Consider the following 24,370-nt stretch of genomic DNA (forward strand, 5'->3'; position numbering starts at 1 on the left):
CAGTAATTGCTCTTACATTAATAAATTAGGAATACCCAATTGATAATCTCAGGTCCCTTGGTCAAAGGTACCTGCACTAACATACTGATAAATCTTTGCTCAAGAATTACTTCACTTTCATTACTCTATACCAAGACCACATTGAAGGTATCTTTTGACCATTTCCTTACTTAAGGTAAGCCACTGGAATTTGTTTTTCCATGGAGAAACATTTCCTTTTGTGCCTCTAAGGGTTTGCAAAAGCCTTTTCCCTATGTAATCCTTCAGCATTTTGGGTGTCTCAAGAATACTGTTGGACAGGACCTGCATGATCAAAAGCTGTAGCTTACACAGTGATTGTCTAAGGTGTTTTTTAAAGCAAAAATACTTGATGATAGTATTCTAAGGAGTTTTTGATCTGGCAATTGAACAAGCAGATGGATTTGCTATAACATGGGCTTTAAAATTTACAACTGCATTGGTATTTTACTTCTAGTGTGTGCATGTGAGCTGAACCACTTGGTATTTATGTGCTTTAAACTGCCAGTGCAGACAGTCTGGCTACTCCAGACTTACAGCTGGGAATAAAGTAGCTTCTATTGCTTAGTCTGATTTTCTGATAAGATGCACAGAGTTATTAAGTGTTTTTCTCAGCATTGTGTGCAAGAGAATAAGCTGAATTTTATTCTGTGTTTAGAAACTTTATCCTTTTCCCTTCTGTCCATTTTGATGGTCTTTTCTTCAGCACTAGGACATTTCTGTCTTCATGACGACATGTTTTGCTGTCACTGAGCATAGCTGGCAAGGCCTTGCAACAAGCTGCAAAATCTTTCCTGGTTCTGAAATGGCAGACACCTCATGGCATTCTGGTGCAGAAGAAGTGACCCTGTTTGATGCTACACTGTGAACCATGGCTCTGCTGTCATCACGTCCCACAACATTATGGTATGTTATGCTCCTCGTGTGACCTCAGGGGATCCCGACACACGACCTGACATACATCATGTCATGCACCAACCTCATGTAAGATGAGAGGTCTGATGTTGCTCCATTATAAAGAGATTATGTGTCTCTTCATTCATCTTAATCATGTCAGTGGGCTCAGCAGCTTGTCTGCTTGCTGTTGAGAATGTGATAGGAGATTGCTTACAAAGTGAAACAATAGTTTCACTAATAGGGAATAAAAGGTCAGACCTTGGAAAAGCTAGGAGGAGCAAATTGTTATGGTTCAAGGCACTGCTATTATGGACTGAAGTGTCTATTATTTTCTTAGCTTTGGGTCAGCAGTTGTACTTAGGTGAGATGGAAAACAAAGATTTTTGTCCACCAATTTTAGACTGCTTTAAGGCTAGCAGTGCTCTAGTACCATTTAAGGGATATTTTATTGCAATCCATAAAGTGATTGTAACAAATGTGGCCATAGGTAGAGACCAACAGTATTTTGAAGCATCTGAAGTGTCAATAAAATGTTCAGTGCCTTGCTCCTATGTCAAAGATGTTGTGTGACTACAAATTAGGCCCAAGATCACTAAATATGGTGGAATCTGGTATAAAATAGCAGCTAGTTGTCATATCACCGCTTGAATGCAGAGCAGGGTGAGGGTCATCAACATTTTTGGTTTTTACTCAAAATCATATCTTTAATAACAAAAATTTCCTTTCAGATTACAGTAGTTCAATGTTAAACAGTATTAATTCGAGGACGGTAAATACTTGGTTCTCCCCGTTATTAGGTGGAAGGAGAACAGCAGCAAGTGGGGAAGTTTAGCTGTTAACCAGTAACAGTAGCATGTTTGACTGCCCTCACCCTGAAATCGCTCTTTTTGTAATGGTTAACTGCTCTAACTCACAGCAGGGGGTGATTTTCCCATCAAAGGAGGTAAGATAAAAGGATAGAAAATTCCTTCCACCCCGCGTGTTAAAATCCCTTTGAAAAACCAATCATTACTTTACACAAATTCAGGTAGGAAGGTCTAGTGCATTTTTAGACTTGAGACTACTGGCGGGGAAAAGAGGTTGTTAAAGGAATTATATTCGAATTGAAGGCGCTCACATTTTACTTCCCGTCAGGTTTCACGGCTCCTTGTCCGCAGGGTGTGCCAGAGCGCGATGGGAGCGCCGCGTTCCTCCGCCGCCGGCCGGGCAGGAGGAGGCAGAGCGGGGATCTCCCTCTCTTCCTCGTCCGGATCCCGTTTCCTTCGCCCGCCTCTGGGCACGCCGCCCCCCGCGCTCCTTCCCGCGCTGGCTCTGGGCCGGGCAGGTCCCGCCCGGCTGCCCGCGGGGAGGCCGAGCACACTCGGGGTAGCGTTTCCCGAGAAAAGCAAGGCGGTAGGGATTCCCGTCATGGCAGAGCCGGAGGATAAAGGCCCCCGAGGCCGCGCGTCCCCGGCAGTCCGTGTCCGTGCTGTGCCGGCCGGAGTGCCAGGCCGCGTTGTTCCGCCTGGGCCGGCGCTCCCCGCACCAAGCTCCCCCGCGGCCGCAGCAGCGCTCTGGTTGCCGGGGAGGAGCCGCTGTGCACAGGCCAGGCGGGGCCGTGCCCGGGCCCCGGCGAGCCGGGATCGCTCCCCGGGAGGTGTGCCCGTGTACCCGGCGTGGGCGGTGTCATGGCCAGAGGGGATCCCGGGCAGGAGTCTCTCCTGAGCAAACAGGTGCGGGCGGCTCTGGCGGCGCGGGACGCACGGAGCCAGCAGCATGACTAGTCCTGGCACCAAGGCGTCCTGGCTCTCGCAGCCGGCCGTGAAGAGCGTGCTGGTGTATCGCAACGGGGACCCTTTCTTCCCGGGGCGCCGCATCGTCATCCACGAGAAGAAAGTGTCCAACTTTGATGTGTTCCTGAAAGAGGTGACGGGCGGCGTGCAGGCGCCCTTTGGAGCCGTGCGGAACATCTATACCCCCCGGGGTGGGCACCGTGTCCGGCAGCTGGAGGAGCTCCAGAGTGGGGAGCAGTATGTGGCTGGTGGCAGGGAGGCCTTCAAGAAACTCAAGTGAGTGGGTGAAATGTTACATTCATACAGAAATGAATATCAGCGTTTGGGTTTTGGCACTGTGGCAGTGCTTCGGACGACCCCTCACCATGTCCCTTTTATTAGTCATTGAGGAAAGAGAACTCGGAAGTTATGACCCAGGGCAAAAGGGAAAGAGCTTTAGAGGTGAGCCCCGGAAAGGGTATTCTTACCATGAGTCACATAGTGACAACTCCTTGACATGACAGTAGAAAAGAAGAAATAGCCCTTTAACCTGAAGGACATGCAGGAATGGTGTGTTGTGATGTCTGTGCTTAGCTGAAGGGCCAGTATTTGTGCTCAGGGGTAACAGGGTGAAAGCAGTAAAAGGTGAAGTGTTGACACCTTGCCACAAAGTTGATGAGCATGAGAATTCAATTACCAATGCTTCCTTTCTTGTTTATTTTTTAAAATTCTGAAGTATTCTACCCAACTATCCGCATCTCCATCACATCTGTTCATTTTGGGTACATAGATAGCCTTTTTATGTCCCTCCTGTTATTCAGAAGATGACCATTCACATTCTTTGTCCTACATGGGCATCAAGAATTAAGCTGCCAGTTTGTCTGTTTTCTATTGAGTCACTGGGAGAATTAATGTGAAGGAGGTCCGGGATTTTAGGTGTGTTTCCAGAGTGGTTCTACATGTGATCAGTAACTATTCTTAATTCTGTCAGTGAATTTCATGGTCTCAAATGACTTTTTTATCTTTTGCTCTGTGGGTATTTTTTCCTACAGTTGAATTTATGGAAATAAATCTCAAAATTAACAATCCATTTCTGGAAATGTTTGAGAATTTATATCATCAACTACCACATCTACAATGTCTTCCTCATCTTGCTTCTGTAGAGTTGAGGACACTATATTTTTGCAGGAGAACTCATTATGTTTCAGGACAAAACTCTCTGTGTAATGAACAGGATCTCTGTCATCACTCTTAGCACTTCTGTCACTAGCTGCTTCTAAAGGTTTATTGAAGCTTTTTGCACTTCACTAGGAAAGCCAGAGAGAAAGATGTATGACAAGCTAAATATAAGTCCTTTTTCAACAGTTCTTTTCTGTGTCAAATGTGGTGCTCAACACTAAGAGAGATGTACCATTTCTTTTTGATCTTAAATCCTGTGATTCTGTCGATGGCTTAAAGTTATTAGTTATCAGCACATCATATTACACCTCCCAAAATGTGTTTTGTGTTTGATAGGCTACAAGTAAGTAAACGTTTGGCATTAGCACATGCTGTTTAGAGAATTGGGCACTCTGGATTTATATTGTGTGGGGAAAAGTATTTTTGTCAGTTCACGCTTTATGGTCAGAGTTTTATGGTGAGATTTTTCAGACTTATGGTTGAAACATGCAAGGAGGTGCCTAGTTATTTAAGGCCAACAAAGAGAATAGTTTAAGAAAAGCTAACGTAAGGGACTGGGTAAAACTAGTCTGTTTTATATATCCCTTGATAATATGTCCCAATCCTGTGCTGTAGAGAAGATAAATGGGATGACTTGAGATCCCTTCCATTTCTGCATTCAGAATTGGAGTTGTTCACCTCTTAGTATTTGTTTATATAGTGCTGGAAACGTTGGCAGTGCTTTTATGAGCATTACAGACAAGCGTAGGAGCTTAATGTTGAAGTTGTTCTTAACTGGGTTGTACACAGAGTGGTAATTAAGGAGACATCTTTGGAAGAAAAATTAGAGGAGAGGTAGGGTTAATTGGAAGGAAGTAAAATAATTAAAGAAGAGTGTGTATGTTTGTGTAACATGTCACAGGTAAGCAGTTACGGTGTGACAGATCAAAGCATCTGCCTTAAAGAATCTGAATCTGGTCTGATGGCAGCAAGAAGTTTGATGTCTTTTTTTTTTTTTTTAATTTTATTTCCTTCCCCCCCCAGTGATTCTTACTGGACATAATTATTTCTATAATAGATTACCCAGGGCTGAATTTTGAAATGGAGCCTTGTGGCACTGATGTGTGGGAGCTGTAATGAAGAAAGTATCCAAGGAATAGCAGAAGTTGCAAGTGTCATTGTTGAGCTTCAAGCAGTGCATTTGTTCCTTCTCAGATACTTTACACTGAGAAGTGAATCTATTTCTTTCCTGTCCATGGTGAATTCAAAACTAAATTGTGCTCACCTTTAGCACATGAACCAAATCCTGACACTTAGTATTTTGAGACTGGTAGTTCTGAGGGCATATATGCTAGATAAATTGCTGAATATTTTTTAAATGAAATAAAATAATTAGCATTTTGAAATTCTGATTTTAGAAAAAAAATTAGAAATTTCCTTTAATTGGGGAATTTTTGGTCAATGTCAGTAATTTTTGTAACATACAACAAGTTTTCCAGCTTGTTTTGTCATTTAGAGGTGTGCTAAGTTAACACAGCCTTTGTTGGTGTATATGTGGTAAGGTGTGTTGGTATATTGTTGTTGAAGTGGTGAGTGAGAATGTACATGTAGGCTGCACCTCTGTGGAGTTCTTCTCCAGCTCTCAGCTTCCTGGAGGAAGACTGTCTTTGCTGAAGCTGGTTTTGATTTTTAGCTTTTTTTTTTGGCATGCTGCTTCTCCATCCTCCTTCCTTTGCCCATTTACCTGTATTGGTGCTCATTTATCAATGGTAGATTATCCTCTCTCCAGCTGTGTCTTTCTAAACAATGCTATAGTTTCATTGCTGACTTGGCTAGCCATGGGTTGGAAGCATTTCTGCTTTCTTAGTAAGTGAAAATAGTTTTGTAAATTTTTTAGTCTGATATATTATTGTGTTCCATCATCATCAAAAAAAAAAAAAAAAGCCTTTGCTCTTATTTAGAAATTTTTAGATTTGCAGATCCTTGAAATTTGATGACTGAATGCCCAGACTTCTGCACAGTGAATTTAAGCCTTTTATTATGTATTTGCTTTTCTTTGTCACTTTTCTTAGTTCTTCGTGAAGTAATTCACTGGTAAACAAGAACCACAGTCAGCAGGTCTTGTTACATGCTGTTGGAACCATTTTGCCTGAGGCACTTCTTTTCAATCTTACAGGCTGTAAGACTTCTTGGTTTTGATCTAAAGAGAACTCATTCCTTTTTATACTGAGAGCTTGATACAGTTGCTACTATTTGTTTTTAAATATGAGGCTTTTAGAAACATTATCCTATGTTGCTATACTTGCTGTTTTCAAAGCATTGGCATGTACTTTCAAGCATGGCCTGGCAGCTTTGCTGTGTCTTACTGTCCCCTCACAATGAAGCCTTGAAATCTCTGTGATCATTCTGAGGTACCTTGATAAATGATTGTCATTCCTTCAGAGAAAGAATGATGCTTTTTCTTTCTCTCTCTTCTTTTTTTTTTCTTATTCCTCTTCACTGTTTTTGCACCTTCATTCAAGTCCCATGAATTCTTAACTTTGGCCAAGTAGGAGAGTTTCTTCTGGCAAATGAATCTGATCCCAGTCACTGACTACAGAGTGTGACATTACTGAAGGGCTACAGATGTATTGCAAGATCAGAGGTCTTTTGGTGAGCCAGTGCTGATGCTTGGCTCTAGGGATACCTGACTTCTCAAATAAGATCTTCTAGTCTGAAATGCCTGGTAAAGCACCTTCCCACTGGAAGATCAGGCAACATCACAAGGATAACATAATTTTGTCCAAATAGATGTATTTTGTTTGCTTGTCCAGTTGAGGCTTGTATTTAATCCATAAAATGATTATGAAGCTACAATTGGTTCATCCAGCCACCAGAAATGAGTGTTCAGATGTGTCCACATTCTTTTGAAACCCAAGTAGTGTAGATCCTTTTAAACTTCAGCTGATGCCCTGAGTTAGACTTAGAAAACTTTGAATCTGTCGGACACTTACTGTGAGAAATTAAGAGGCAAGGTGATGACTTTGAAAACTCTGGTAAGGTGATATTGTGCTGAGAGTTATTGATCCACCTCACAGATGAATATGAGCTTCTTTCTGATAAGGGGGTCATTGATGGTCTGCGGTGACTTGAATGTAGGTGGTTGGTTCTCCCCTGTATTTTATATTAGTCCAGAGGGCTAGCCTGGATACTTATAGTAAAGAGTTAATTAATATTAATAATTACTTACTTTTTCTGTTGTTCTGAAGCATAACAAATTTTAAAACCTTCATGTATGAAAAAATGTATAGAATATTTGTACTGTGTGAGTTAGATGCGCCTGTAAATAATCAAACCTGTTTTCTTTCCACAGCTATTTGGACATTGGAGAAACAAAGAAAAAACCTTCTGAAGTCAATAATGAGGTAGGATGGCTGAAATATTGAAGAAGTAAACCTGCAGTTTGTTAGTGACATGCCTGCATTTATGCTTGATTTTTTAAATACATATTTATTTTATTTAATTTTATAATAATATAGTTATCTATAATTCTGTACCTATTTCTTCAGTGATCATTACTCTGGTTGCTCTGAGCATGATATATTGACTGTCTTCTGCTCAGGTTTCTAAATTTCCATATCCAGTGAAAAACTCAGTAAGAAAAAAGATCTCCTGTTGTCTTTCATTGAATCTGGTCGTAAACCTAAGGGAGATTTGTGCTGGCAGAAAAAAATGGTAGGAATGAGAATTTTGGGAGTTTTAGACCAGCAAATTTTCTTCAAAATGTGGTATTTCCTCTGAAGAAGGGACATTTTTATTTGAAAAATGCCGGTGTAAACTTCTAACTATTCTAGTCCATAATTTGCCAAGATCTTCAACAGTGCTTATGCCGTAGTCGGAGGAGATAACTGCAAGCTTCAAAAAGCATCACATATGGATTTGTGTGAGATGTGTGGCTCTGAATTATTTTTACTGTTTTATTATGTTTGGAGGTAGCAGTGACTCCTAACAAACATTTGAATTCCAGCTTCTGCCTCACAGGAAGCATCAGCTCACTTGTTTTTCAATCTCTTTTTCCTTGTGCTCTCAGGCCACGTTTTCAGTGATTCAGTGGTTTGTGTGGCAGGTGTCTTCAGACAGTAGGACACCTTGTACTAGAAGATCCTCAAAATTGCCCTGGTGACCTTTACTTGATACTCAGATACTTCTTATTCAGAGGCTATGAAATACAACAGTTTTGTAATTGAACATAACTTGTTACCTGTATTTTTTTGAATGGGCTCACTGAACAGGAAAATCAAATTCAAGTTGAAGATTTGATATGCTGCTATAACTACCCTGAAAATTTACTCTTGGTTGGATAGTTATCAGTATAACTATAGCCTTGCTTTTTAAGGGCTGGTTTTAAGGCTGATTATTTTGCTGCAAATCCTCAGTAGATTTTTGATTTAACAGAAAGTCTGTGCAGTTGTAGAAAGTTGTGAATTTTTTTACTTACAGTTGCATGTTTGATAAAAGAGGCTTTTGTTATTTTGTCTGGAATCAGTGCTCATTGTATATTACCTTAACACTTTCAGCCATGTCTCAGAGCTTTGAAGTAACCCAATATAAACCCTGCATTATCTCAGCATTCTTCTTCACATCTGACTTGTTTGCAATCTCCACTGTCTCCCTGTGGAAAGCTTAAATCCCTGTGCTGAATTTAACATGATGGATTTATTTGGGGAGAGGAGTCATAAAAATGAGATGAAACATTGATAGTCTACAGATTTTTATCTGGTCTTATGAATAACACAATTGTCTTCATGCCCTAATAATTTAATCCTGGGCATGAACTTTCAGGGGACTAATAACAGAAATTTTAATGCCTTAATTAGTTTTTGCTAAAGTAATATGAGGCAGCAAGTCCTGGTTTTACTTTTTTTCAGAAGCTCACTTAGAAATCAAAACCCTAGCTTTGTTGTAGGACCAAGAGAGGCAGCAATATTCCTTTCATGGAATAAATTAATCCTTTCAAGGATATAAATCCTGATTGCATCAAGCATATGTAATTTGGCATTTTCTCCACTAAAACAATTACAAATATCTATGTCTGATTCTGGTTAGTGTTCAGGGAGTCAAAATGAAGAAAACTTTATTCAGCAGCTGTAGACTGTGTATTTGTATTCAGCGGTATGTTTTCTTGTGTTAGTTGAACTGCCAAATGCTTGACTTCTGCTTTTGGGAGCACTTTAATGTTGTTCTTCCAAAGCAACATCTCAATTACTTTAAATTTTCAAATAACTAGAAAATGTGTGTCGGACTGGAAAGAAGCAAGAAAAAAAATCGGTGTTCAAGATACAGTGTAAATCCTCTGTCAGGGTCATCATGCTGTAATAATACATCTCAAAATTTTAACAGCTGTGTTACTGGTAGGCAAAATAGTAAAAATATTTCATCCTGACCCAAGTTAAACCTTTGTTACAAACTCTTTCTCAGGTATGTTTCCATTCATTACTTCTTTTGGCAACCAAGCTTCTTGTTTTGCAAGAGAGATAGATCCCTTTTGTACCAAAGCTGATGTGCAAGTCCAAATACACCTTAAATGATGTGCTTGAGGTATCTAACAATTAATCTCTTGAGAAAATACGGACCAACAGAGTTACCAGTTGTTTATTACAAACTTAATTGTTTTTAAAAGGTACTGAATGTTATTTTCCAATTATAATGTGGAAAGTATGGACATTTATATTTCTCTAGGCACTGTCTGGTCTAAATGGTCTCTCCCTCTGCATTCAAAAAGATGAATTTTGCTTGTCATTGGGGCTGGGCAAGCTGAAGAAGAATCAACTGAATTTTTGTATTTGCAAGTCCTGTAGGCAGCTATTTATTTTAAACTCTCTTTGCTTAATAAAAATATGTTCAGCTGGAACCTACTTTCTTCTTTGACTTATGACTAACTACTCTTTGAACACACTGCAATAAATGAACTTTGCCATGTGATCTTGTAACAGCAAAGAATTACAGGTACCCAAGAAAAGCAGAAGTATTTAGATATTGAAGAACCAGTCTCTTGCAACTGAGAGAAAAAGGAAGGTTATACTGTCTGTATGAAACAGCATCTGTTGACAGAAGGCCATAGTTGGCCTACAGTAAGCTACTCTATTGTTGATACATTTGCCCTTGGTCAACCTTCTTAGGTAGTAAGAACATTTGAGGTTTTTTGTCTGCACTTCAATTTTTCTCCTGGACTTCTAGGACAAGGTGGTTGTGTGGGCAGCTCTGACACAACTATGTCACATTTTCCCAGTGGTAAATAATTTTTTCACTGTTTTACATAAACTTCTTTCATTATTCTAGAACTCCTTTTTGATTGCAACTTCTTGTTTTATCATTTGGTTTAGGTGTGGTCAATTTGTAGGAGTATTTGCTGAATGGAATAATCAATATTTTTACGAGTAATTCTTCAGAGGGTTACTAAAGATTCCTTCGAGCTTTCCTACATGTATGACCTGCATATTTGTATCTGCATACACCTCCAGAACATCTCTCCCTAGTGAAAACACTTGCTAATCACAAGGATTTGAGTGACTGTCAGAACATTTTTAAAATTTAAAACTTGTTTTTCTGATCCAGTGCTTATCAGTTGTCATGTTGGGCACATTCTGGATGTTACAGACATGGGCTATGACATGGAGTAAAGCACTTTTTCTTGCTAGGCAGCTTTCCCAGAACATGTTTGTGCTTGTGATGAAGTGTGATTGCAGAGTGAAAATGTGACTGGAAGAATGTCTTCTACTGGTGGCCTTCAGGTACAGCCCATCACTTAGCAGCTGCTGGGGGGTCTTGTGCACCAGACATAGCTGTTTGGCAAATCCCAGTGCAGGTCAATTGGCCACTGTGTTCTTGGTGAGGTCCTGGAACAGGAAAGGTTCCCTGTTGTCCAGTGTGGACAAGAGAGGTGAGCATCGTGACAGAGGAGTGTGAAGTAGAAAATAAAATATATGAGACTTGGTAGATATGAACTTAGTACTAAAATTTTCCCCAAAAGCATCTAAGATGATGCTATAAGTATTTTGAAGACTAGTGAATTCTACTTTTCCCTCTGTTCCTCCATATTTCAAAATTAAATTATTCTGGTGTCATTTATGGCAATTGTTTTTCTTCATCCTTTGTTGCTTGACAAAGTCACTGCTCTTCTCTCAGCAGTAGTATGATTGGACTCACCTGTCAAAATTACATTTTGGAAGTTAATGATGTTGTCTTGGTTTCGCAAATAATTTTGGTGTATTCATACTGGATGTACCTTGTATTTAACTTGACATGAGTAATTCTTTTTCAGGTACCTGCTCATGAAAAATCACAGTAGTTATAATTATTTTTTATTTCAAAATTACCGTTTATCATGTTTGACAACATACATGTTTAATCATGAGGAAAATCTTCTCATTTTTCAGTTACTGGGCTCTTGATTCACTTTCACATCTGTCAGTTGGAAATGGTTCATGGATATTTTCTCTGTACAGAGGATAGTTTTGTAAAAGGGATGAATAGATAATGGAAATAATCCCAGTCTGCAAATTACCAAACTTTTGATGTCAAAACAATGTAACTATGTAAAATATTCTTTCCGGTTTCTTTCCTAGGGATTAAAAAACCTCAAACGCTATTTGTGCTACCCAAAATTTCTAAACATAAAACACTCTATGGCTGGTAAGAAGTTGTGTATAAAGGTCCACTTCATATTCCTTTGCCAGAATGCAAAACTAAACCTCTTACTGCTCCATAGCTGACACATTTGATTTCTTCTACTGCTGGTGTCACAGGCTGGGCAAGAATTTTCTCATTTTCTCATGCTAAATTAATTAGTGATTCTGCTGTAAGTGTATTTTAAGAAATAAGAGTATTATAATGCAAAATTTAAAAAAATGTGATATATCTCTCTAATCTCCGGAGCAACATCTTTAATAGTTAAATGTGATATTCCATTGTTTGGTATTTAGTATCCTGGTAACATAATTAGCACAACAACAAATACAAAACAAACATTCTTCCTGAGTGTTCACAGCCTAATACCAGGAGGAATCAGAGAAGAAATGCCCAGATACCCAGTTAGAAGATAAGCTGTGCCCTTTTTTTCCCCTTATTTGAACTATGGATGCATAAAACTTCACTTTATATACTTCTGTATTACCTGAATTGTGCAGTTTCAAGTAATTTGATTAGAAGCTTGCTTACAAATGAATGAGTTTTTAATCAGCAGAAAGACTTAGGTTCATGTTGCTGGAGAATTCCATGCTCTGTATTGAGTTTGATCTGAAATTTGAAAGTTGTTCTCTTCCTTGATTAACAGCTGCCTTGCTCGGTAGGGTAACTGGTCTTCTTAGCCTGTGAGGAGGCTGGGAGTGAGTGAAGAAGTGCCAGCACTGAAGCTTTTAATGAGGCATGTGTTAGTCTCATTAATAATTTGTTGCTGTATATTAAATTTACTTACTTGAAACATTAACAACTTTTGCCTTTGATTGGAAATGGTGAATAACAAAAAAAGATTTTTTTGGGAGTTGTTTTTTGTCCTTCATCTTTTGACTGTTCCTAGCCTCAGGTCTTTCTGATGAGCTGTAAAGGTCAGAGAATTCCTTTTGGTTTAATCAGTCTAAGGAATTTGAGGAAAATACACAAAATGTGAGAGGCATGACCAGTCAGAATCAGAATCGTCATTATCATGTTAATATCAGAAATTGATGTCAGGATCTATTTTGCCTGAATGAACTCTGTGTTATTGATAACCATCATTGTGTGTGTTGTTAGCTGTGAGGGTCCAGCATCATGCAACTCAGAAGGAATGGGATCTATTTTTGGGATCCAGAGGGAACACAGACATGATCTGTTTTGGAGCATTGCACAGGCTAAGTTTCTGGGCAGCTAAAACCATGTCATTGACTTATCCCAGCTGAAAATTCAGCCACTAGTCCAATGCCCTAAAATTATGGCAGATCCAGACTGAAAAATTTTTCTTTCCAGGGTGTAATTAGCTAAGGTAAGATTTACTCATTAATGTACCATTTCACTTACCATGGCTGAAAAGGAGTCTGATTTACCTTGCAGGTGAACAGGTTGGCTTTAAACTCTCTGGGAATTTTGCAGGACCTTTGTAGTCTAGAAGGCTCCCTTAGTCACTACATGACTGTCTGCTGTGTAATAGCTCATTTCCAGCTCATCCATGTTTTATGTGGGCTGAGAGGCTTGTGTGCAGCTTGTGGCCTATTGCTCAGTTAATAGCAGTTTGAGTGTTGCTTTAAATCCACACCAGTAGACAAGGTGGTAGTCTCTGGCTCAAGGCTGTTTTGTACTATCCAGAGTACCATCTAATAGTGGAAAATAGCCAGGGAAATGTGGATTATGCAGGTTAGTTACTGCATAGGATAACCAAAATTGTTTTTAGGCAAATGCCTCAGTGAGTTTGACTCTGAAACTTTAGTCAATGTGTAAAAAATGTCCATTAGAAAAAATGTCATGTTTCTATGAAATAGATAGCATATTTCCTGTGTTGTAATAGCTTTAGGAAATTTATTGTTCTAGTTTGGTTTTGATCCCTGAACCTTGAACATTCCTTTCTTTCACATCACAGGGTGGTGATGGTGTGTATCAATGGGGTTTTGGTTCTTTTGACCCCAGTTCTACCCCAGGGAAATATAAATATTTGTTCTCAATTTTCCTGGGCACATTGATTAACAAACAGGCCATTGTGACAAATTGGCAAGGCCACAGCTCATTGCATGAGCTGATAAATTAGGAATGTGACTTTGTGTTGAAATATTTAAAGCTTCAAAAGGTTAGTTATAAAGTGATGTGAGAAATGAGTGAGATGTTCATAGCCTCCAGGACTACACTCGTAGCAGTAAGAAAGGCCAGCTCTTAAACCCATATAAATCAAAGCAGCACAGAGCGTCTGGTCCAGACACATAATGTTTTTTGACTCTTGCTTTGTTGCTGTCCAGTGTGGCTTTGTAAATACATGTTATCCTGTAAATCATGCAGCTGTTTAATTGCCCCCTTTGACGGGAGGACACTTCTGGTGAGGAAAGGAAATAAATCAGTTAGTGATACCATTTCTTAGCTATGAGTAACTGATGTATGTATTCATGGCAGCACTGTGAAAGTGCTGCCAGACCTCTGTATTTAGCATATGTCTAATTATTTAATGAACACTGAAAGGAAAAGCTAAGAATGGCACATTTCTATTTAAACCTATTCTCAAGTGCATAAAAATCACCTTTTTAGAAACTGGATATGTAGACTGGTATGTTCAGAGGCCAGTTAAAATACTACTTCATGAATTGCATGCTTTTCCTATATACAAGGATTGATTCCATGAAGTGTCATGTGCCTCTTGCAAGTCCCAAGAAGCCAAGAGGAGGTTGGGTAGTTTTCAGAGCCTATCTCACTTTCCAATCTATATTTTTATAAATGTTGAGAAATATAGTGCAGCATTCATAGAAGCAAAAACTCTGTTGATGGGGATCAGCAAAGAGGTTCACACTAACCAAAACAAATAAATTTAATTTGGATACATCTCCATGTTAGAGATTGTTTATTACCTTTTACTGGTTAGCATGTGTCTGAAGAAAGAAGTGAAAACCATTATTTTTTATCTGTGTACTTCAAACCACTGTGTGCCTTGCTTAGAGTTCTTACATGAATAGCCATTCTCAGTGATGATTTCCATTTAATGCCGTATGTGTGACATTCTCTTCTTCAAGAAGTGAATGTAACACTTCTTGGAGTTAGAAAGATTGCATAAGCAAGCCCATCCATAGTGTTCTAAAAAGGAGGGACATGATTTTAGTTATTTAATGAGTTTGACTCTATATCTTTCGTCAATGTGTATAAAAAAAGAAAAAAGGTCATGTTTCTATGAAACAATTGTTTCCTGTGCTGGAATAGCTTTAGAAAACTTAACTGTTCTAATTTGTTTTCATGTAGTCAGCTGAACATAAATGTAACAGAATTTTATAATGAAAATTGTATTAAAGTGTGTATATATTCATGTGGGTATGCACAGATTAATTCAAAATGATTTTCTTATAAAAATCTGACAGTCTGCCTGAGGTAATGGTTTGGCTGCTGGTCACTTAGCTTTGTTTTTGTTTTTTTTTTCAACAGTCAACACTTGAAGATGTAAGTACCTAAAGTAAATTGAGCAATGTGTTGTATGTGTTTCTTAAGTGTTATGTTTGTGTTTTTAAAATTTTGTAAATATTTAGACTACAGCTATGTTTATCATATATTATAAGTGAAAAATCCATAGGATCTTGTTTAAACCATACATCTGTGAGGGCATGGCTTCTCTTACCTTGCTTCAGTTGAATGCTGATGTGCTGTATGTTTGTATTTGCAGAGGGCTGTTAGGAGACACTCAGAGCTAATCACACGTTCAACCCCAGTGTATTATGACCAAAGATGAATTCTGGACTCCAAGAGACTCTGTAAAATGTGTTCTGAGATTCAAATGTTTACAGAGTCTTCAAACACCACAGGTTGACTCCCATTCCTAGAACCTAACCTGTGCTGAGTTTAGCTGTTTTGTTTTTCCTAGACTTTGCAAGGTGCTTTGCAAAGTCATTTCTCAGATGGTAACTCCTCTCTGAAGTAAGTAAAATCCATACTTCTCTAAGAAGCTCTGTGTGAAATAGCTTTATTTCTTTTAAAATGATAGAAAAATAAAAATTATGGAGTTTTTGAGTGTCTGTGATCCCATGGTATATTTCCAACTGTGTGCAGCTCTTGTTGCCTTGCAAATTCTCATTGGATTGATTGCTTCCAGCTTACATAAAGTTTCCTCTGAGTTTCTCCTTTCTTCCCTGGACACTTTGTGTTGCTGCTGTGTGTTGTCGTGTAATACCTCAGATAAGTATCTCATCACAGATTATGAATTGTTGGCAACATTTATCAGTAGGGAATGGAAGCTGCCCTTAAATGGGTCTTTTCAAACGGAAAATGTACAAATTTAAAGATAAAATCATAATGGGGTCAGACCACTGATTAATGTAAATCTGCTTGAGTTGCTGACGTAAATGGGAAAGTGCTGATCTGCATCATCAGAGAATGTGGCTGGCAAAATGAAAAGAAAATAAAGGGGTTAGGGGAGTAGTGGTGCTGGTCTCTTAATGTGAGCACAAACTTTCACCCAAGACCACTTACTTGTTAATATGTAACTGCAGTGCCAGAGGGGTCAGGCTATTCCAGACACTGCAACCCTGTGGTGCCTCCTACAAACATAATAGGAGCAGAACTGTGTATTCCTTAATTCAATCCTGGACCAGATCTTCTGCTGGGATGATTTAGTGGAAGTCCATATACTTCAAAGGAACTAAATTGATTTACTGTGACTGAGCACTCGATCTTTTATTAATGTATACTTCTGTATTTTGAAGTTAGGTACCTTGCTTTTCATGACCACAAATATCTTAACATTGATCAGACAGAAGTTATTCTAAACTATGAAGAGAACATTAAGATTAATGACAAGAAAGGTGTATAGTATGGAAGTGGTGGGTGTTTTCTCACTTTTTTTTCCTTTTCAATCATGATGTAGCGTGATCTATATAAAACATGCCTTCAAACCATGCTTCCTTGCACAGATATTTGTAGTTTCACTTTATTGAGTGTATTACTGCACTAACTTACTCTCTTATTTTTTTTTTAATACAGAAGGTAAATTGATTTAAACAGGCTTAGATAAACAATACAAGTTTATATTTTGCTCCAGTTTATGCCATGCTTTGGTAGAACAGACAAATTTTTAATCTTGGCCCAAGTTGGTCCCATGTTATAATCCCCTGCAGTTTGCTTGTTTAATAACAAGCCTAAACTTGTATGGCGCAGAAGGCTGCCAGAAGTATTAATGATCCTCAGAGAGCAATCCAAAAGACAAACTTTCAAGCTGATGCCTCAGTATCTATTATTGGCAGAAATACAATCCTTCAAATAATAAATGAGCATGTAGCATCTGTCAGATTATTGTTTTCTCCAGGGTCTGGTGACTGGGCTATGTGCAATCACTTGATGGCCTTCTGAGGAGCCTACACCAAAATGAATGGTTTTATCAGCCTACAGGAACAACTAAGTTATAGGGCACAGCTGGTACTATCCTTAAGGGCTCTTTTATTTTTAGCGAATGCCTTCTAGCTGTTCCAGTAAGGCGTGGAGCATTGTTGCAGAGTGCATCAGAGATCTTATTTTGATGTACTGTTTGGAAGGAGTATGGAAGAGCTTGAGCAGCATAAATGAGCATCAGGAATGGATGTGGAATCAGCTTTTTTACTATTTATATATTGGATATTTTATAGAGGCTTATCATGGCAGCCTACCAGCTACAAGGAAAGGTCCAAGGTCCTCCAAGATTCAGTAACTCCTATTTTGTGTGCAACCTGTGTTTGGAGCTGTGGAAGTAAATCAGTATTGTCTTAGCCTCCAGTAGCATAACCTTTAGAAAGTTACTTTTGTTCCTTTTTTTTTTTTCTTTTTCCCTTGTATTGTGAAGCTCTTGATTAGCTTGCTTACACTGAGAAAATAACCCTTTAATGGCTGACAGCAGCAATAGAAATGTTTTCAGATGTTGGAGTTTAAAGGTGTATTATCTTTTTTTCCTGGTAAACTTCTGTTTCAAATTTTGGTGACATAAATGACCAGTTATGCTCTGAAGAATATGCTTCAATTGTTTCTGCAAGAATGGCTATGCTCCTAAGTTATCTGTCAGTTCTCAAAAAAGGTCTTTGCCTCCCTTAATGAGCTGTGTGATAACAACCTCTTACTGTCTTTCCAAGCCTGTAGTAGTAGGTGTGCATCTTTCATTTGATTCAGATCACACTGGAATTAGAAGCAAGATTTCAAACTGCAGTTACCTTAGGCATTAGTGCACAGCTTATGTACAGGCAAGTATAGAACTTCTCTTTGTATGAGGCCAAAACAAACATCTACAAAATAGATCTTAAGGAGTGAGTGCAAATGGCTTGTGAATTGCTTGCATAAAGGGAAGGTCTTCAGCCATGCCAGGAGTCTGCTTCCTAGTCTGGTCTGCAAGCAATGCTGGCACAATACAGTAGTAACATCTTGCTTGCTGTCTCTCCTCTTGTAGATGTCTCTGGCCAAAATATCCCTTTGCACTGAGCTTCAAATCACCATGCCCTTCTGGGGCTAATTGCTTCTGTTTCATCTTTTTAGTATATGTAGCTGCACAAAGGCTGATTCTGCCTTTCTTCATCCATGACCACTGTGAGCTTTTACATCCTCTGAGTCTCTCAAAAACCAGATGTTTGAGAGGGCTACACAGCTCACAAGGGCCTTTGGAAAATGCAAAAAGCTGAAGTGAGTTGAATTCAGAATAAATATGCTTCTTTTTCAGCAGACATTGCAAACAGATTTTGTTCAACAGATTTACCTGTTGTTGTATTGTACTTCAAATGATTGTACACTAAGGAGCGCCAGTATTGCTTTTGTTTTGTTGGTTCCTTTTCCCCTAAGTTTGCTATCTCACCTCCAGAATTTGTGCTTGGTGAAGAATTTCCTGTGTGACATTCTTTGACTCATGGGGGAAGCCAGATTGATTATTTTAATAACAATTTTTAACCTATTTAGAATATCTACTAGGTTGAGCACCTTTCTTTTCAGTGTATGCAAGAGAAAGATCTGGAAAGCATTGAAGTCATTACTAAATGAGTTTGTGTGGAAATCCAAGCAAAGACTAAAAGCACTGGAGTTCAGACCATTTCCCACAAATTAAATGAGAATTACTGGTTAAGTTAGCACAGAGTGTGATAAAACTGCAGCATATTATGTCATTAGACTTCTTTACACAGTGTCTGGAAAATTGCCAGTTAAAATAAACTTTGTATATGTATTTGAATGCATGTCTCTCTGCATACTGGCTATTTAATCCTTTAAGTTTTATGTTTTGTTTTGGTTTGTTTTGTTTTAAAGAAATGTAGCCAACTTGTTAATGCATGTACTGTAACTTTTGAATGTTTGTTTGGGTTTAACACCTTATTTTGATTTGCTAATGATGAAGAATTTTAAAAAAATCTTCCTAATGATTTTGTAATTTGAGTTTATCCTTTTTTTTTAAACTTTCTGTTTGGAATAACAACATTAATGTTGATCTCAATGCAGTGTCTGTTCAAAAGAGTACAGGGGATAATGCTGGGAATTCAGTTACCTATGTATTTTTCTGAAGGCTAAAAATCTGCAGTTCGCCTCACTTTTGAGTCATTGCTCTATAATGAGCAAAGTATTCAGGAACCTTTATAAATATCTGATGGATTTGGATTAAAGGTCTGTACAAGACCAAAAGTAGCTATTATAATAGCAGAGAAATCTAGCAGTGGTGTTTATTGTTAGAAAGAGAAGATAGTTAAATTGCCTGTGCCATGGTTATAAGCACTAAAGACTAAGGCAGCAAGAACAGCATTTGGGAGTAATTCTTTGGGTCTGTAGAACAACCAAAGATGTCTATACAGTTCTGTCTTCTTAGTACAAACCATGTGTTGTGCCATGGTGCACTGTGGTATGCTGTGCTGTAATTATGTGTGCTATGTAGAAGGTGAAGCTGCAGTGGAATGTAATGCATGCTTTAAAGACCTGCTGTCCCACTTGCTGATGGTCAGGGTAAACTGGTCAGGGTAAACTTTTTCTGAGTGTGAAGACTGCATAATTTCTAATTCTTTTATTCTTGCAGGTCAAGCCAGTTACTCACAGTAGGATCACCGTGTCAGCTCGGTTTCGAAAGCCTCTGCAGGAGCCCTACACTATTTTGTAAGTAGAATTTTCACTTAGGGGATTGTCATTTCAGGGGTGGTGGTGGTAGTGTGCTCATTTCAGGTGAGATTTGTTTAAAATGCTCCCCTGAGTTATTTACTTTGCTTTATTTCAGCCTGATTGCTAATGGAGACCTTATTAGCCCTGCAGTGCGCCTCCTCATTCCCAGGAAAACACTAAATCACTGGGATCATATTCTTGAAATGGCTACAGGAAAAGTTACACTCAGAAGTGGAGCTGTTCACAGGTATAAGGAAGCCAAATATTTGCAAGATACATTTTATATGCCTAGATAGGTTTCTAAAACTCCATAGGTAGATATAATAGATAATTCTTAACTATGGGAAGTTTCACTGTAAGAAAATTAAATATGTCAAAAAGCCACAAAGTGGAAATATGTTGACTCCAAGTAACCTTCAGGTTTCATTTCAACTGCTATTTAAAAAAAACGAAAGACTGTAAATTGCTTAAACTGTTATTTTAAAATTAATAGTTACTAATTAATTATTTAATTAGCAGGCCTGTAACAATACAATAATAATGTAATAATTCAATAAAAAACACTTAGTACTAATAATTAAGTTATATGTCATAATAAAATAAATGAGCACGGTAAAGTTGGTGAAGATGTTTGGAATGTAAGATACATGTTATGTGTATTACTTTTTAATTTTGGTAGTTCTTAGAATTCATTGAGGCAAGCAGTTTCAAGAAAACTGTTATAGATTATTTGGGGTTTGTATACCTGGGCCAAGACTAGGATGTAGTTCATATTCGGCCCTTAGCCTCTTCATAAAAGCCAAGGCCAAAGTTGTAGTTGAGGTTTGCCAGTTCCAGTATCTCAGCTGGTCTGAGCTGTTGAGGTATCCGAGGAATAGGAGGTGACCTCTTGGAAAGGTAGGTTTCAGTCTCTTAAGGCTTTTTCAATGTAAAATAAGTGACCTAAAATGGCCTTTGATAGTTAAAAGTTCTAGAGCAAAATGACAGATGTGATGTCCGTGAGAAACACTGCAGTGTGGATGGGCTGTCAAGGTGTGCAAGCAAATTACCGACATTCCAGTGTTGCCCCATGCAGAGCACATGACAGAAATCTCTTCATCAGGTGGGGAAGGACCTTTTGTGGAAAATCATTCTTCACAGCCTATGTGATGTCTGAGGCTAAGCTTGCAAAGTCTTTCTCAAAACAGTGAAGATAAGGTAGTCTTTTAGTTCTTCTGCTTGCTTTCCCATTTGATAAGGGTGAGAGAAGATTAAGGTAATGCTGTTGAATATTGGCTCTCTTTTCCTCTCAGCCACTTCTTTGCTCCTATTAGCTGGTTGGGTACTTAGTACTTTCACTTGCAGTAAAGTAAACCTGCATTTGTTGGAGCTCTCTGGATCTGTTTCTCAGCTAATGTAATTCAGAAGTGAACAAAGCAAGAAAAGACATTTACAACATACCAATTCTTTCTGCTCTCAGGTTGGTTAGCAATTTAAAAATCCTTCACATTTTATTCTCATTACTTGGTGTCACTCTGGTGAAACTGAATGTTGTACATGAAAGCATTCAATATATAACTAAGATTCCTTTTGAGACATTTCCTTCAGTGCTCATCTTCAATCCGTCAAAAATAAGATAATGTACATGGCATTTTTAATTATTTAATGTTTTCCCCTTGATGGTTTTCTATTAACTCAGTGTTAATTTTCTTTTCCATAAAATATTAGAAATACATATTGAATCTGTTAGTAAAGTGATCGTAATTCTCTGAGTTACACATTACTTTCTGGGGTTTATTGAAACTGTGTTAGCATTAGAGGAGATCTGGCAAGACCATTGACTCTGGGAAGATATAATTTCTCATTAAGGAAGGATAAGTGGACTTACAAGAATCTGCAGTATGTACATGGCAGCTCTTTATTTTCCACGTTATTAAAAAACTTAAAAAGCTACCAAGTCTTACAGTTTCACATGGGGCTTTTAAAAAAAAAATATTGATCACATTAGAACAGGGATGCAAGCAAGAAATATGAGAGGAGAGATGATGGGAAAGCAGGTTTTCTGCATGCCAGATTGTTGATGGGGATGGGGTGCAGCAGTCTGATGGGCAGGTACTGTGTACATAAGCAGGTGGGAATTCAGGAATAATGTCCCAGAAATTGTGTCTTTCCTGTCTCCCTTTGTCAGCCTGTATACTTGCTTTCTTTTGGCCGTCACTTTTTAGTTTGGATTCAGGAGGGAAAATGGAAGTCCACTGACATCTTAGAGGGCAAACCTAGGTCATCCTCAGAAGTGACCACAGGGACATTTTTTTGTTACATAATACAAGCCAGAGAGAACCCAGCTGGTCTGTGAATGGCTGTGGCAAAGTGGGTGGGTGAAAATTGTGGCTTCAAAATTCAGAAATTGTGAAAAAGTAGCTTCAGAAATTAGTGTCACAAACTTGTGTGTACTTGTTAAGTCAATTTAGTTAGTTATTTGTTGGAATATCCATTCTTTAAATTTGACTTCACTTTCATCTTCAGAGAATGGTTATGTTTGATTCTGCTGTTGTCATTATTATTTTCAGGCTGAAAAATACAATTAAAGATTGCCAAGTTATCTGTAGCATCTTTTTGACTTATATTAAACAAAAAACTTCTGCACTTAAAATGTAACATTAAAGCACAAGCAAAATGAAAGATCGGGAACAATAAAAACCACAGTTAATTTTGTACGTACTCCTCTATATCTGCAGTCCCATACAAATATATAAACAATTCTTAAGCTGTGGTACACTGATTTGATGCTTTTCTCCCCGAGTTCCCAAAGCGAAGTGCAGTCTAGCAGAACACAGTGAGATTAATTCAGAAATAGGCTTCCTGCTGATTTTCCGATAGCTTGTTTTATTTTCGTGGTGTGTAACTGGTGTTGACTCTGTGGTAGTGAAACATAAATTGCTCTTTGAATTGCTGGCATGCCTGTGGAATGTTTGCACTATGAAATAAATATGAGTAGTACAAATGAGGTGCTTCAGAGTTAGCATACCTCTTCTCAAGGAAGCAGCAATGTGATCTAGATTTAAAATAGCTACAGTTTCACCTTTCAAAATTTTCAGTCTTTGCGCTTAGAAAGGTGTTCCCATGTGGCAGGAGACACACAGAAAATTAGGTACTTTCACGAGGATAATACAAGAAAGATGTGGACATGGTGGAACAAGTGCAGTAAACAGTCAGAGAAGAAGGGCTTGAAGATACTTGTGTGAGGAGAGCTGGGACTCTGCAGCCTGAGGAAGGGAGGGCTCAGGGGGATCTTTTAAATGTGTTTATACACCTGGTGGGAATGAGAGAAGAAGACAGGCTCTTCTCAGTGGTGTGCAGTGATAGGACAAAACGGGCACAAAATGAAATACAGGAAGTTTCACTTGGAACAGAAGAAAAAAGAAATTCATGCATAGTATAGCTCTTGTAGAAGGCTTCTAGAAAGGCAGTTAGATAGCCATTCAACATTCCTGCATTTAAGACTTAAATTAAATTTGTTACTGTTGACTTTTAAATTAAATAGACGTATTGTTGAATTTTGAACTATGCTTCATAGGAAAGAGCTGATTTATTATTGAGTGTTCCCTCCTTACTCACTGTTTAGACCTAAACATGCTAAAGTAAAATCACAAACTTGACAAGGAAGTAGATTCTCCCCAGGAGTCCATGATGCATTTCTTTCTTCTCAAAAAAGTCATTAAGGTAAAAATCCACCTGGTGTAATAAACAGAATCATTATTGGTAGGTGTCCAGGATACATGGCTTCTTTTTTTAATGCAGTATTGTATTTCCTCTTATTCCCACCAGGTTCCAAACTTCTGATCTACACAATATGACAGTATAAATGTAATATTATTGGCATGGTCTGTGTTGGGTGGACAGGGCTTTTTCCATTGTGAATACCCTGTTCTTCCAGAGTTACTGCATAGTTCCCTGAGCACAGATGGAATGTGGAACTTGGTAGGAAAGGGGGTCAGGAACTCATGGCATAGATTCCTTCCAAGGTAATGGGGAAAAGGTGTTGAAGACCTTAGAAGTATAAAGCCATTTATTTTTTTCTAGAAATTATAAGAGTATTTAATCTATTATAGCACTTCGCACTTCATTAGTTTTATACAAACTGTGATTTAGGTAGTTATTTTGCTGTTTTTCCTTGGTGGTTTGTTTGTTCAGGTGTTTTCGGGTTTTAGTTTTTTTGGTTGGCTGGTTGGGTTTTTTAAAAATGTAGTTACTGGCCATTGTATGGTGTCCACAGTACCTTATTTGGTTTCATATCTGGAAATTCAACATATATTTAGTGAGTTTAGATTAACATAGCTTTCAGTGCTCTTAGTGCACCTAACTGAATGTTAATGTTTATTATAATAAGCATTTTCATATTTTTCAGACTCTACACTGTAGATGGAAAACTTGTTCAGAATGGGTCAGACTTGGAGAATGGACAAATTTATGTTGCAGCGGGTAGAGAAAAGTTTAAGAAACTGCCGTATGGTGATGTGCTGTCTAAATCTACAATGAGAAGGCCACAGGGGTAAGTTCTAGAGGTGTGTGATAAACTCCTCCTGTGTTAGTGTGTGTCAATTTGTTTACGAGGTGCCACCAGTAAAGTATAAAATTACTATTCTGAGAATGATGCATGGGTTAGTATGGATGCAAAACTTCATTAGCAGCTTCCGAGAAAGTTGAGATAAAAATAACAAAAATGGGAATTCAGAAGACCAGTTCATCTCATAAGCATCCCCTTGATCATGTGTCAAAAACTTAGCATCAGAGAA

The 24,370-nt window shown here is 38.3% G+C and overlaps 1 protein-coding gene across 1 annotated transcript in view; it reads left to right on the forward strand.

Moving 5' to 3' along the window:
• Positions 1-2,670: 2,670 nt before the first annotated feature.
• DCDC2 (doublecortin domain containing 2) overlaps positions 2,671-24,370 on the forward strand; it is a 51,967-nt gene continuing 30,267 nt past the window's right edge. Inside the window, exons 1-6 of the mRNA XM_062498680.1 lie at positions 2,671-2,963; positions 7,177-7,228; positions 14,946-14,960; positions 19,516-19,592; positions 19,711-19,842; positions 23,983-24,126. Coding sequence (XP_062354664.1) covers positions 2,671-2,963; positions 7,177-7,228; positions 14,946-14,960; positions 19,516-19,592; positions 19,711-19,842; positions 23,983-24,126 — 713 coding nt within the window. The remainder of the gene's footprint in view (positions 2,964-7,176; positions 7,229-14,945; positions 14,961-19,515; positions 19,593-19,710; positions 19,843-23,982; positions 24,127-24,370) is intronic.

This window comes from Cinclus cinclus, chromosome 1 (assembly GCF_963662255.1).
Source record: "Cinclus cinclus chromosome 1, bCinCin1.1, whole genome shotgun sequence".
NCBI classification, from domain to species: Eukaryota; Metazoa; Chordata; class Aves; order Passeriformes; family Cinclidae; genus Cinclus; species Cinclus cinclus.